The sequence below is a fragment of the Trichechus manatus genome, unplaced genomic scaffold, assembly GCF_000243295.1.
Source record: "Trichechus manatus latirostris isolate Lorelei unplaced genomic scaffold, TriManLat1.0 scaffold00066, whole genome shotgun sequence".
In the NCBI taxonomy this organism is placed as follows: Eukaryota; Metazoa; Chordata; class Mammalia; order Sirenia; family Trichechidae; genus Trichechus; species Trichechus manatus.
Window position 1 is genome coordinate 453,049 of NW_004444002.1, and position 15,462 is coordinate 468,510.

General features: G+C 35.2%; 1 protein-coding gene across 3 annotated transcripts; it reads left to right on the forward strand.

Moving 5' to 3' along the window:
* The first annotated feature begins 2,267 nt into the window (after nucleotides 1–2,267).
* On the forward strand, nucleotides 2,268–15,206 carry MCTS1 (MCTS1 re-initiation and release factor). Of its 3 annotated transcripts, none has more exons than XR_002824589.1 (6): nucleotides 2,273–2,616; nucleotides 3,752–3,904; nucleotides 4,460–4,557; nucleotides 7,520–7,653; nucleotides 9,449–9,581; nucleotides 10,443–15,206. XR_002824589.1 is itself a non-coding variant. In XM_004379583.2 (6 exons), exons 1-6 carry the CDS (start codon nucleotides 2,606–2,608, stop codon nucleotides 10,522–10,524), a joined length of 546 nt encoding a protein of 181 aa, XP_004379640.1. In that variant the 5' UTR covers nucleotides 2,274–2,605; the 3' UTR covers nucleotides 10,525–10,648. The 3 variants fall into 3 exon arrangements, 2 of the variants coding, with proteins under 2 accessions (XP_023590030.1, XP_004379640.1); XM_004379583.2 differs by having other exon boundaries at nucleotides 2,274–2,616; nucleotides 9,449–9,516; nucleotides 10,443–10,648; XM_023734262.1 differs by having other exon boundaries at nucleotides 2,268–2,616; nucleotides 7,520–10,733.
* Nucleotides 15,207–15,462: the final 256 nt, after the last annotated feature.

The window sequence follows — 15,462 nt, forward strand, 5'->3', positions numbered from 1 at the left end:
ATTGTTCAAGTAAATGTCTAATGTTTATTATAGCTAGATTATTTTAGTCAAATGGGTTTTCTGTGTCGTGTGCTGCATGTACATTGGGGACCCTTGTAAAATAAATTGCACAGAACATTTATGCACAAATCATAGGACACAGAACATGTGTGACCAAAACATAAAGGTCCTTAATAAATATTTTATTGCAAGAATAAATGAAGTTCATTATTTTAATTTTTGCAGAGGTTTATTTTCAGGTATTTTTTTTTCTTTTATGACATCTTGTTTGTTGTAGCAGTGATTTATGTGAAGATGAATCCTTTGTAAGGTATAAACCCTCAATTATAACCTTGGAAAAACAGACTCCACTTTATGATAATACCATTTACAACACAATATCCAGAAATGCATTGCAGTGAAAAGTAGGCCCTACTTATGTACCTGTGTAGGTGGGTTATGAATGAAGGTACTTATGAATGTACTGAATATCTCATTAATACTAAAAACTTAATTTGGCATTTGTCATAATTCAAGTTTGGTTTCTGGAATTATCAGAAAGTGTGAAAGTGGATTAAAATATGTATGTACTTGTAACTATATATGCATTCTCACGCATGTGGGATTTGTCATAATTCGGAGTATGTGTAATTTTTATAAAATTAAAAGTTAGCTATTATTTTATAGAACTGCAAATTTTCAGGGTAATCCTTTTTAATAAGTATAAAATTAGTAGGTTTCTCAAACAAAAAAAATCAAGAAATTAGGAAATTTCTCTAGGTATTATTAATTTCTGGGTCCAAGTCAATTTTAATGGTTATTATATATGGTATTATGTTACTGTAAATCTGATACAAATTATTTTTCACTTATCTAAAATTGTTTCATACCCGTTGCTGTCGAGTCGATTCAGACTCATAGTGACCCTATAGGACAGGGTAGAACTGCCCCTTACGGTTTCCAAGGAGCGCCTGGTGGATTTGAACTGCCGACATTTTGGTTAACAGCCATAGCTCTTAATCACTACGCCGCCAGGGTTTCCAATTGTTTCATAGTAACTGTTTATAATGTGTTTGTTCAGTATATATTATTCATTGTACATTATACTCCCAGGGTGATGTGGGAGTTGCCAAGAAAGAAAGATTGTTTAGGAAGAAGTCTGACAATGTAGCACTAACCACAGCTTGGCGTCTGGGCTTCAGTTTGTTTTTTGTTTTTGTCTTTTTTTTGGGGAGGAGGGGCCTTCAGTTTTGCATGTTCATAAACTTATTATTCTAAATGTTGCAGAACTGATTGATGCAGGGAATGTGGATTCACACTAAGGACGCTCAGGGACTGATGTATAAACCAGAATGCCGATTTATTAATTTACAAAGACAAACATAATTGTTCACGTGGATTTGAAAATAGCAAATTCTCTCCCAGTGGGCAGATCTTCATGGGAAGCCAATTTATAATCAGAAGATTGCTGGTAACCACAGAATCAAAACAAGGTGAGTTAGTTGGACAATTCAAATGCGTGGTAACGTTTGTTATGATTGTTTGAAGCGTCCATCTCCCCAGTATGGACTAGAGTATTTCTCCGTGGAGAGACTGGTGTATTAGCTTTTATGGGTCAGTTCACAGTCACCCTACCTACTGGGTACTGCATGTTGGGGTTTTTTATTTTTCTATTGTTGCTTTGATGATCAAAACCCTTGAATGACACAATTTTGTTTTTTCTATCAGCCCTCCATTTTAAAATTACACAGGCAAAACGGATTTCTTTAGCTGTTATTTCTTCAGTGAGATTTACTGCTCATTATTGCTCGCGGAGGGGCAATTCTATCTTTCAAGGACATTACCTTTCTGAATTTATAGTTCAACTTGTAGGTATGGGGGTAAGGCGGGGAACGGCAACTTAGTTATTTTTATTTAATAATTCTATGTGGGCACCTCACTGTGGTCAGTGGATACAGTTGCCAGATAAAAATACAGGATGCCCAGTTGAATTCAGATAAACAATAATTTTTTAGTATAAGTACGTCCCGAATATTGCATGGGGCACACTTATACTAAAACAATCATTCATTGTTTACATGAAATTCAAATTTAGCTGGGCAGTAACATGAAGCCCTCTGGCTTGCCTGGGTTCGTGCTGGTCGGTAAGCACCAATTCATTCGGTTGCTGCAGACAGGAATAAAACCCATTCCCGCTAAATTGTTTAGATTAATTATAAATAGCTACGAAACACGGAAGAATCTTGACCCTGTGAGGAACCCGTACAATTGTCACAACCGCTGCCATGATTGATTCTCCGCCCCTTCTATTCTTCCAGCAACTGGAAAGAATTGCTCTGTCTCATCTTCCTTCTCAAGTCCCGCCCTTTTAACTACTCCCTCAGGACGGTAATCGTAACCCAAAAAGAACCGGCAAAAGCGCCGACGTGGAGTTCAGAGGAGCGGAAGTAGTCAGATTTCACTAAGCCGTAAGGCGCGACTGGCTCTTTCATTTTCCGGCTAGCGACAACAGCTCGGACTGTCAGTGCCGGCCTTCCTCGTGTAAGGGTATCTGCCGGACACTTCTTAATTCAATTTCTTTCCCAATCCGGGCCCTTCCCTATCGTCGCCCCCTTCACCTTGGATCATGTTCAAGAAGTAAGGACATGCTGTGGTCTCCATCGGCTGCTCACAAAGGCGGTGGGGGTGGGTGGGGAAGAGGGTGAGAGCTACAATCCTCTTTCTCGCTCCCCCTCCCCTGCCATCCTGACTCCCTAAGGTTTTCTATAGTACTATGCTCTGACTCGCAACTTGCTACACTCCTTTCAGCTTTCGATCCCTAATTCTCAATCGGGTTTCGCTCTCCTCTCGCCAACCCCCATTTTCTTTCTGCCTACCCTTCTGTTCTTTGCCCCCTTCCCCAATCCTATCTCCATTTCTAGGGTTCTACCAATCACATCCTTGCACTGTGCTTTAGGGGCATAGCCTCTTTAACTGAGAGGGGAGCTCTGCACTCACTGCCATATGTTATTAGTTATGAGCTGAATAGGGGAAGGCTTGACTTCCTGGGTCATGGGACTGGAGGAGTCTGGGTGACAGGAAGCAAGCGGCCTGTCATGCCTATTGCCTAGCTGCCAGGTTACCTTGTCTTGAAAATATCGTGATTGCCCCATAGGCTGTTCAGTGTAAGGGAGACAAAAATTCCTTGGGAACCTACCTAGTGGGTTTGCCTTCCAGATTTGGTAGACGCAGAAAGCAAGGGGGGAACATGGGCAAAGGAAGGTGGGTTTTTTACATGAAACTTTGAGCAAAAATAAATAGGTATCTTAGGAATCATCATCATCATCATCATTTTTTTTAAAAAAAATCTCAAATTACATAGCCTAGCTGGGGCCAATTTTTTGTGTTATGTTTGGGTTAGTCTTCTGTATCTCAACACTTGAGGGTTTTTTCTTTTTTGGTTTTGTTTTTTACACAGGTTTTATTATTAGTAGGAGTCTGTGTTTCTTCCTGGGTAGAATTGGATAGGATTTTCCAGGAAAGGCATTTGTGTAGCTGATTACAGATAATGGGAAATGTGCCTCATACCCTCCTCTCCAGCTAATTGCTGTGTACATGACAGTTTAATATTGTATTAAGACATTGGTTTTGTGCTGGCAGAATAAAAGGGAAATGCTATTTTAAAAAATTATTTCATAATTATTTTAGGTATCTAAATACATGCTGGGGAGATGATGAGTAGCTAGCTATTCTGTTATGTCTGCTTAGAAATGCCTTTTTTTTTTCCTTGCAGATTTGATGAAAAAGAAAATGTGTCCAACTGCATCCAGTTGAAAACCTCAGTTATTAAGGGTATTAAGAACCAATTGATAGAGCAATTTCCAGGTATTGAACCATGGCTTAATCAAATCATGCCTAAGAAAGATCCTGTCAAAATAGTACGATGGTAAGTCTTCGCTTTTCTCTATGTAAAGCTCTGAGTAGCTGAATATTTAATGATTAAGTTGTACTCACAACAAATAGGATTGTTTTCACATTAACTATTGATTAAGGATGGGAATAAATAAGCAGAATTTATCAATATTTGTATATTCAAGTATTTTTCTTTGTCCATGAAAAATGTGGCATTGTGTACTGGTTTGTTTTCTTTTTTTTAATAAATTGTTTTTATTCAGAGTTTGGTTTAATTTATTTCAGTTTGTACAGTGGAGATTTGCTTTATTTAATTATCTAACTGTGGAATTAAAATAATAAAATGTGAAATAAAATTGATTGTAATGGGTCATATTTTTCTTTTTTTTTTCCTCCACTGGACTGGTATGATAGGAAAAACAAACAATGTTTTTTGGCCTAGATCATTATCAAAAGTAAGAAAAAAAACCCAGCTTACTGTATCTCTGTATATACATATTTCATGTTATAAATTTTACAGGATGTTTGACTTATATTCATTTTTGAAACAAAATATCTAACTTGCTACTTTGTGACATGTGTCTTACAGCCATGAACATATAGAAATCCTTACAGTAAATGGAGAGTTACTATTTTTTAGACAGAGAGAAGGCCCTTTTTATCCAACCCTAAGATTACTTCACAAATGTAAGTCTTGTTAGAAAATACACATTTGGGGATATGGAAAGACACAAAACGAGTTGAAAGTGGTTTCTTATAGTTACTTGTTGTTAGTACTAGGTATGAGTCGGAATCGAGCTGGAATTTACTTGACAGCAACGGGTTTGGTTTTTTTTAATATGGAATGTAAAATTAAAATGAATCCTCATCTTGTGGTAAATCTAAAAAATGCAAATTTCTTTACAATTCTCTTATTTTGCATTTCAGAAAGCCCAAGAAAGAACATTCATTCAACAAATATTTATTGAACTTACTATGTGCCAGGCACTGAGCTAGCTACCTAGAATAAAATCAGAAGCAAATACAGATATGATCCCTATCCTTATGAAGCTAACAATCTATTTGGGGAGAACAGACATTAATTAGATAATTACCCAAATATACACTCACAAATTGATGAGTGCTGTTAGCATTTTCTCCTTTTAAATTTGTATCTAAGTTTGCCTAATAGAGACATTTCTATATAGGGGAAAGCATTGGCTAAATATGGGAGTCCCAGGTATCATTAGGTCAGTGCTATGGTCAGATGTTATGAAACCAAACATTTATTATGTACTCATATTTGCATGTTGTTAGATTGAGTACATTACAAAAGAAAATCCAAAGAAAGATACAATCCCAGTGCATAAGAAGTTTTCAAGTGTGAAGTAAAATTCTGCTTTTCAGTCTGGCATTCTAACCAAGAGGCAGAAGGGAAGGGAGTGACTGGAGGGCTCTGTTGGTGGTGGTGACTTAATGAGTTTGGCATTTTCATAAGAGATAAATTTTTAAATTACCTGTTGGTACAGAGATCAGGAGCAGTAAAGCTGTTGGGCAAGTCTTAAAAGAGGTGAAGCATTTTAATATTTATAAGGGAAAAATAACAATTATTTGATTAAATACTGACTTCATCAGGTTAAAAAAAATTGGGATGGAGAGTAATTGAGTCCTGATGCAATGGGTTTTAAATGAAAATATTTTGGTCATATTAAGATATTTTTCTGATGCTAATTCATATTCATGTGAAAGAGAACAAAGAAACAATCTATTGTGTAAACCTAGATTGGATCCTGGTTTGAAAAACAAGCAAAAATTCAAGCTATAAAAGACTTTCTTGGAGCAATTGAGGGAAATTTGAATATGGTTTGGCTATAAGATAATATTGTAGAACTACTGTTAAATTTTTAGATGTGACAATGGTATTGTAGTTATGTAGGAGAATGTCTTTATTCTTAGGAGATGTGTGCTTACTTACACTGAAGTATTATGTAAGAATTTACTTTTAAATGTTAGAGGAAAAAATGTATGTGTATAAATAGAAAGCGATAAAGTAAATATAACAAAATGTTAATGAACAATTGTTGAATCTAAGTGGATGGTGTCCAAGTATTCACTGTACTATTCTTCCAAAGTTTCTGTATGTTGAACATTTTCATAATAAGTTGTGGGGGAAAAGATGTTCCTATTTAATAATATTTTGCTGGGGACCAACCTTTTAGAAATCTTAAAAGTTATTCTTGTAAAAGCAGCAAGATAATATGGTGGTTAAAAGTGTGAACTTTGAGTTAGGCACACCTGGGTTCAATTCCCAGCTCTGCTACTTACTAATTACGTCACTTTTGACAAGTCACTTAACCTCTTTAAGCCTTGTTTCCTTATCTTTAAAATGGAGATGATAATTGTATATATCTTCCAGGGTTGTGAGGATTAAATGAGATAGTGCATGTAAAGCACCTAAACAATGCCTGGAACATAGTAAGTGCTCAATATACAATAGCCATTATAGTGATGTAGTAATTGTTCAATAAATGTAGCCATTATAATGTTGTAGTAATTGCTCAATAAATGTTCACTACTACTGCTACTTATTATTATTATGATTATTATTAAGGGGGCAATATTAATGAGTGTAAAGATCTAGAAAACAGATTATGGCTTGTGAGTAGCAAATGCATTCATTCATTCAGGCTCCTTTTTATCAGTAAGATGTTTAATTTGGGGTCATTTTAAATTAATTTGTGCTCTTGGTAGAAAAAAAAACCACAAAAACCTGTTCTGTGACAAGTGGGAGGCTTAGTGGTAAGGCATTAAAGGGAATAAAGTTTACCTATTGTTGTCATTATTATTCGTAGACAGCCCTGAGAGGCTTAAAATATTTTTTCTAGTAATTGTTTGAAATCCTGAAGGGATCTTTTAATCTTTAGGTTATTAATTATGTGTAGACACAAATAAAATATTTTAAAGATTATAAAAGGAAATATGTGTTCATTATAGAAATTTGGAAAATACAGAAATATATAACAAATTAATAATTACCTGTATTCCTATGATCTAGAGATAACCATTGTTAGTATATTGGTATACTTTCATCTGATTATTTCCTCTGTGTGTGTGTGTATGTACGCAAATGCATATTGTTTTCCTTTTTAAATTGGGTTCTCCATTATGAACATTTCCCGTGGCATAAAGTATTCTCCAAAAACATAGTTCTATTTTATAGATATTACAGACATACCTTAAGTCATTTATCTCTTACCTTATTGTTGGACATTTAGGTTGATTCCAGTTTATTTCTATTATAAATAATGCTGCAATGAACATCTTTATATCTTTTTTCCTCCTTAAGATAAAGTTCTAGAAGTAGAATTATTGAGTCAAAGAGTTTGAATCTTTTTAAGGCTGTTGATACATGTTGCCAAATATTCCTACAGAAAGATGTCCGTTTACAAGCCTTCCAGCAGTACATGGGAATGCCAGTTTTCCTTCACTCCTTAGCACTGGGAATTACTTTTCTTAAAAATATTTACCAATTTGATAGGTGAGGGATGGTATCTCAGTTTTATTTTGCATCTGTCAGAGTACTGTAATTTCAGGAAATATTTGTTCATATCCTTTGCCTTTTTGCATCCTTAGTCATATTAATTTATACAATGTATTTCTTTTCTTCTAGATCCTTTTATCCTGCCACACCAGCAGGTTGATAAAGGAGCCATCAAATTTGTACTCAGTGGAGCAAATATCATGTGTCCAGGCTTAACTTCTCCTGGAGCTAAGCTTTACCCTGCTGCGGTAGATACGATCGTTGTATCCTTCCCAGGAAAAGGCATTGTGTCCTTACAGAAAAACATATACATTGTGTTCATGCCATTTCCGAAAGCTCTTAGATACACTTTTTCGGAGACTGTTCTTGTTAGTTGCTGTCTAGTCGATTGTGACTCAGGGCAACCCCATGTGTGCACAGGGTTACTGTTACTATTTTCTCATGCCTTTTTGGTTACATATGAAGAAATGGGAAGTAACTTCTTTTTTATTCTTGAGACTAAATTGTATCCCATCCTAGGTAATTTCTTAGAAGTTAAGTGAGAACAAGTTAGAAAAGCATCACAGCTGCATTTCAATCCAGTTAGGGCCCTGTGTTATCAGATTAAGTATACAGTACAAACTCTTAATTACTAATGGAGAGGATATATATGATACGATTGGATCACTTCTTTGGACATCAGCTTGCCACTTTCATGTTCAACTTACCCAGATACACTGGAGTGAAAGCACTCAAAAGGGAAAAGAACTTAGGCACCAGGTATAATATCTCCTTTCCCAAACAAAAATTTTGTGTTAGAAGTGGGTAGATAGGGAAATATTGGCAGTCCCCAACTTTTATTTTAAAAGTTCATTTTTAAGTTGTTCTTTGGGCCTTGGAACATGTTTTCTCAAAGAGAAATGTTAGCGTGCCAGGTAGTCCTTAAAGGATCTATTCATCTCATAGCTGAATAATTCTTAAGCATTGTCTCCATTGTCTACGGTGCTGTTTGGCTATATGCTGGATTAAATATGTTTTTGTGAACTATTCTGGACAGGAGGACATCTCTGTCACAGCTAAAGTTGCCATTTGTCTCAGAAAAAGGAATTGTACTTGATGGAAATGGAGAAATAACTGGAGTGGGAAGGCCATTGGAGTGGGTTTGAGAATGTGTTCTTTGCTCAAAAGGACAGTATCCTCTGTTGTGGCAGTTATATCTAATAGGTAGTAAAAGTTGTATATTCATATCTTAGGAAAAGCTTGTACTGACAACAGATACTGGTTACATAATAAGTGATCAAATATTTGTGGAACACTGAATGAATGAATGAATGAATTAAAACCAATGGAGGAAAAAAGTATTCTGTGAGGACAGGTTACCTTTTTATATTTATAATTTCTACAAGTGTTGGTAAGTTCATAGATCTTGAGTTTCCTTAAATGGAAAAATTTTCTAGTACCGCATAGCCTTTACTGTTTAAAAATATTTTTTATTTTGCAATAATTATAGATGTATAGAAAGCTGTAAAAAAGTACAGAGAGGTCCCATGTACCCTTGAACCTTTACTTTTTAAAATATGTACTGCAGTGTTTAACTTTCCAGAAGCTTCAAATGATAACCAAGAACATTCTTATTGCTCTCAAAAGGTTGAAACTGTTACATCAGGCTCTTAAAGATACGGTGGCAATAGAATGTGCACCATTCAGTGATTTACGTAAAACCACCATTCAGTGATTAAAACACTAGAACAATTGATATTTCACAGTTTTTAATGTTTATGTGCAAGAAATTTTATCTCCTTTTTTGAATGACCTATTCTGGTTTTGTTAGTGTTTGAGTTACAGTCTTTACATCTGACTTGAAAACCAACAATGATTATTAGACACATTCATTTATCATTTTTTGAGCACTTACAATGTGCCCTGAGAGTGTGCTAGGCCCCTGCCCTCAAAGAGTTAACAATCTAGGAGATGACACAAGATGGGTTCAAAGTGGGTTAACAAGCAACATGATCATTACTTGACCCCACCGTCCCCCAAATAAAGGCATTTTGATAGTTTTCTTAGCTGTGTTTCCAGGCAATAATGGCAGAAGGAAAACAGCATGCTCTGTGTGTTGGAGTCATGAAGATGTCTGCAGAAGATATGTAAGTCTCACTTTAGACCCTCTTAGCTTTTCAGCTAACCTACCCAGGAAGCATCAGAATTACAGGTGAAATTTGCTCTCGTTCATATCACATCTTAAAAGTATCTAAGAACAGAAGTTTCATTTCTGATTTTTCCTAACACTTAGGAAAGCCATTGAAACCTATTTTAAGGATTGCATTCTTTCTTAAGCATTCTGAAAAGTATCCAAGTCCAAACATAGCTAGCTGTTTTATATGCATGTATGTGATACTTTCAGACATTTTCATTTAGTAAGACTTATATTGGGGAGGAGGGGGAAGATGTTTTTCTGCTAGTTTCTAAAACAGTGATATAGTTCAGCACCACACGGTATTTATCTTTTGTATACTGACCTGGAGGTATAGGAAAGATAGCATATTAGGGAAATGTTAAAGATATAGTACCAAAATACAGGCAGTATATTTAAAAACGTTGGAACCCATATGATGACTAAATTATTTCTATTAATTTTGTTTCAGGTTAATGTAACACTTTGATATTCTCCTGGTATGGAGGCATCCATTACTCTGCTTCTATAGAATCACTAGTTAGATCACTGGAATCACTTTAAGACATGAACTGCAGTGGAGTAATGTAGTTTTATATAGATAATAATGTAAATGTAATATAAATAAAGAGCCCTGGTGGCACAGTGGTTAAGAGCTTGGCTGCTAACCAAAAGGTCGGCAGTTCGAATCCACCAGCCGCTCCTTGGAAACCCTATGGGGCAGTTCTATTCTGCCCTATAAGGTCGCTATGAGTCGGAACCAACTCGATGGTACCTAATAATAACAATATAAATTCCCTATATATGACTTAATAATTGCAAAATAGCAATGCACTTTATCATGAGTAAGCGTATATAAATGCATAAAATATTGTTACTTGTTTTCTTTTCCTTTCACAGTGAGAAGGTCAACAAAGGAATTGGCATTGAAAATATCCATTATTTAAATGATGGGCTGTGGCATATGAAAACATATAAATGAGCCTCAGAAGGAATGCACTTGGGCTAAACATGGATATTGTGCTGTACTTCTGTGTTTGTGTCTTGTATGACGGCATGAAGACAATGTCTCTGGTTATGCTGAATAAATTCAACAGATACTAAAATGCTGTTAGCTTCAAAAATTATTTTAGTTTTTCTTAAAACTCAAGTTAAAATTGGGTAGCAAACTTGGAGAGAAAAAGGTACCTGGTAAGTAACCAAACTCAGACAACTTAACATCCTTTCTTAGGCTAATGATGCAAGATTAAGGGTTGGACTTGATAATTGTAATTGCCAGTTTATGGGTGACCCCTAGAGAATCTGACTAGTTAATGGGGCTTGAAGCTAGACTGGGAATTTTATCCCATTACCCCAGGGCACCCAGCAGTGCTCCTTCTCTTTTGTTTTGTTTTTTTAACTTTTCACTACGGGAAATACACGAAAGTATAGGGAATAGTATAATGGACCCTTCTGTATCCATTACCCAGGTTCAATTTATAGCCAATCTTATTTCATCTATACCCTACCCTCTAATTATTTTGAAGCAAATCCTAGACATATTATTTCATCTGTAACTAATATGTATCTTTAAAATATAGGTGGTCTTTTTTTTAAACAGAACATAACCAAAATACTATTATAACACCTAAAAAAGCTTAGCAATTTCTTAATATCAAATAATCTGCTCAGTGTTGAAATTCCCTTCATTCTCTTTTTATCTTTTTTTAACCATTGATTTGCTTGAATAGGTACTATACAAGGTCCACACATTGCATTTGGTTGTTACTAATTTTAAATCTTTTAATCCATAAGTTCTCCCTTTCTCTCCCCCCCCTTAAAATTAATTATTTAAGAAATCTGTTGTCTTGTAGAATTTCCCCACATATTCTGGATTTTGTTGATTGCATCACTGTGAAGTCATTTGTTTCTATGCCCCCTATATATCCTGTAAACTGGTAGGTATGATCGAATTCAGGTTCAATTTTTTTAGTGCCCTCTCTTGAAGCTGGGTAAAATCAGACCACACAGATGTCCAGAACCTCCAGATTTGGGGCTCCACTGCATCCCCTGAAGAATGTGTATCTCTTTTAAGTGGAGGATGAGGGTCACAGACTTAAACTTTAATAAGACTAGTAAGCTGTTTGGGGAATTGAAAAAGCAGATGTGAAATTATTTAGTGATAAAAGCCTTTCTTCGTAATAACCTTGATGTTACTCTAGTGCCTCAGCCATCTTCATTTGGTTGGTTACAAATATATGGCATGTGATTTTATTTTTCAGATGGATACAGACATTTACAAGATTGTGGTGACCTGTGTTACAGTTAGAAGTTGGTGAGAAAGGTGAGGGTGGATTTTAAAAAAGGAAAGAGACCATTTGTCTGGCTGTTCCAGCTGGGCCTCCCAGTATATAATATAGGTGAAGGTTACATATCCAGGTTACATATCCTCAGATTGAGAAACCACTTCCCACTAACACAACTTGTAAGACTTGGCAGTTTCCAAGTTAGAATGTAAATGTATTAATTTATAGAGGTAGATTTACCTAGGGTAAACAATTAGTAAACAGGAAGCTTCTTGGTGAACATGGATCACAGCAAAGGAAGGTTTATAATTTGGGCGGACTATTTCTTTTGGGCTAGGGTAAGGCTTGGAGAATTTTTCTTGTTTCATCATTAATTAGAATTCTTATGTCTGCCAAAATCTGGTCTTTCCTGACCAGTAGAGGCACACTGATGTCTTACTTCCTTTTCAAGTTCCATGTAGAATATTTTCCTTTTGTTGTGAGTTATATTCTATAACTGACTATTGTTATGTTTTATTATATATTCCTGGTGGATAAAAGGGTAAATAATCTCATCAGTAAAACATTTATAAATCATCTCTCTGGGTAGGTTTCTTTTAACAGGTAGTCTCATTTTATGCTGACTTAATCGCTTCAAATTCAGATGCTCCTCCCACTTGGGGAAGAAGGCACCCTATTTGAGGCTTATAGCTCCTTATATTCTTGAAAAGAGAATTTGCAAGTTATTTATGTCAACCAAACTGAACCTTTATCTTTGATGCTAAGGTAATGTTAATTGACCAAGATTGCCTATGGAGTATTAGCAAAAGCGCGCGCACATACACTCTCACTCGCGCGCGCACACATGCACACACGCACACACACACACACACACACACAATTAGAGAAGTTAAAATCTCTAATAGCCTGGTTTCTGAAATAATTTATCCTTGTATCTAACCACTATTACAGTATAGGTAACGCCTGTACTGTATTCAGTATATTCAACATCAACATCTGTGTTTGTTTTTCTACTATGCTGAGGTACATTGACTGTGTTGCCCTGGTGATATGGACTAAATATGTATGTTCCCTGCTTCTCCTGGGTCTGAGGTCTCAGTTCATTGGTGTTAATCAGGGATGTCACTCTACATATGCTTTCCTTGTTAGTTTCTATACATTAAATCTTGTATGACGTCAGTTCAGAGAGGTTAAACTAGCAGATAAATCAGCCTCTTTAGGCACCATGCTTGAAGGAAACTTTTAGTTTACCCACATTCCTGAGAGTAGGAACAAGGGAGAGCTTGTTTTCTCTTTGGCAATGTGTCTCCAGTTCATTTTTAGTTTCAAAATTAATTTTGTGTCAAGAACCAATCTACAGTCCAGCCATTCCTGTTTATCTGATTCAGTATTACTCAGCCAAGGTCAGTTCAGCTTAATGGATATTTATTGAGTGTCTGTTAGGTTCTAGGTGATGTGGCACAAAGATGAATAATACACAAGTAGCCCTTGCCCTTAAGGAGCTTCCAGTCTAGTGAGTAAAGAAAACTTAAATCTGGGTAATGGTGACATTTCAATACCATTTACAAAGTCAGTAGGAATTTCCTAATACTTCTCCAATTTTGTTCATCAAAATTTGCAAATTACACATGATCCAAATATAAAAATATTCCTTAGATTGTATCCAATGTGAGAAGGTTTTAAAAAAAAAAATCCAGATGTGTTGGAGTTGCAATGATTCACGTTTTCAACTTAGATGGTTCTCCATTTGTCCTATAGTATTAAGGCCTGGTCAGTCCTCTTCTAGCCAACTGAATATAGTGGTTTGGTGGTGGTCTGTTGGCAACTGCATTTTTTTTTTAATGTTCTGGACTCCAAAAAAAATCAGCTGGATTTATCCTATGGGTACTCATGACCACTTCCAATTTGAAGGATTTGATATTCCCCAAACAGAAGATCATATGGCATTTGTCAAATAATGATTATATCTAGCCAAGTTCCCCCTCTGTATACAAATCAGCAACACCTGAGGATACATTATTTCTAAGCATAGTACTTCAGAAGAAGACATAAGAATGAAGATTCACTAAATTTACAGAGGTATTTCATTACAATAAATATTTCAGTTTTTTGCTGTGAGAATATTAATGATATAGCAATTATATATTAATAGAAATATTAAATGAATTTATACCCAAACAAAATGGGGTAAATATTTTAACTTTCTTTACTTAGGTTCCTTAATGTTTGAGAATGTATCTTTCAAGGCTCTTCAGGAAACTCAAAATAATTCCAATTTCTAAATGAGTATCCACTAAAACTGATTTATAATGAGAGAAAAAAATGAAAATGTATGCATCCTATGCCTATATAACCATAATTTCTGAGATCACAAACATATTCAAGTACCTATAAGAATTGGGCCATTTAAAATATATCTTAAAAGTTTTTCAAAAAACTTTTATTAAGGCAGTGAAGATTAGACTAAATCTAATTGTACTCTTTTATCAGTCTCTCAGTAGTAGTTCCTAAAGAAATCGTACCTGTCAACCTGGAGACTGATGCGTATAAATGTACACTCTCTTTTAATTTTTACAGGTGACAGGTAAAAGAATGAGTAGAAATTACCAACTATAAATAACAATAATTTGTTTAATTTTATATTAAAACCAATTAAGTACTAGTAAAGGACCACAGCTCCATCAGATCAGGAAAGAATAAACAAAATTGAGGACCAACTTTTAAATCAATGTTGAGACTATTAGGCAGTTTTGTTTGTTTAAGAGGATAGCCATTTAGAGAATATGATTTGTGCATGGAAAGAGATGTGGGAGATGATTCACTGAAATTTCTCCTAATACCATATTCATTAAGAATAGGTCATGGGGAAGGAAACAAAAACATCCAAACTGATTAGTACAATTAATTTTTGCCTCTTGGTGTGAAAATTAAAGAACACCAAATTTCATCCTTGACCACTCTTGAGAAATAAAATATCAATTAGTAAAACAACTTTTATTTAAAATATATGTGTTATAGAAAATGACATGCCTCACTATATCCAATTCTAATTAAATGGATTGTCTTAGAAATTAATGTGTTTGTGAAATATAGCAAACATGGATAGTATAACAAATGAAAACTGATGTTCCAAATGACTAAGACGACTTGGATTAGAGAAAGGAAAAGGTGTATAAACGTCAGAAACAGTGATGAAAAATTGAGCCACAGACATCAGTCTTATATGGAATACTGTAATTCAGTAGTCTGTGATGTCCAAAATATAGCAGACATCCAATATTAACACATACTTAACTGGTCTTGGAGCCCTGGTGGTGTAGTGGTTAGGAGCTCTGCTGCTAACCAAAAGGTTGGCAGTGTGAATCCACCAGCCACTCCTTGGAAATCTTATGGGGCAGTTCTATTCTGTCCTACAGGGTCGCTATGAGTCGGAACCGACTCAACGGCACCTAACAACAACAACAACAACAAACTAGTTTTATCTTTTAGGCAAAAATAAAGTAAAAAAATCCATCAAACCACCTATACATTTTTAAAATCCCATTTTAAAATAAGCCATAATTAATTTCCCCATCATAATTTTTATTCTTCTTGTTTCATTCCCCAATTTTAAAATACTTTATTTCAGCCAGTAT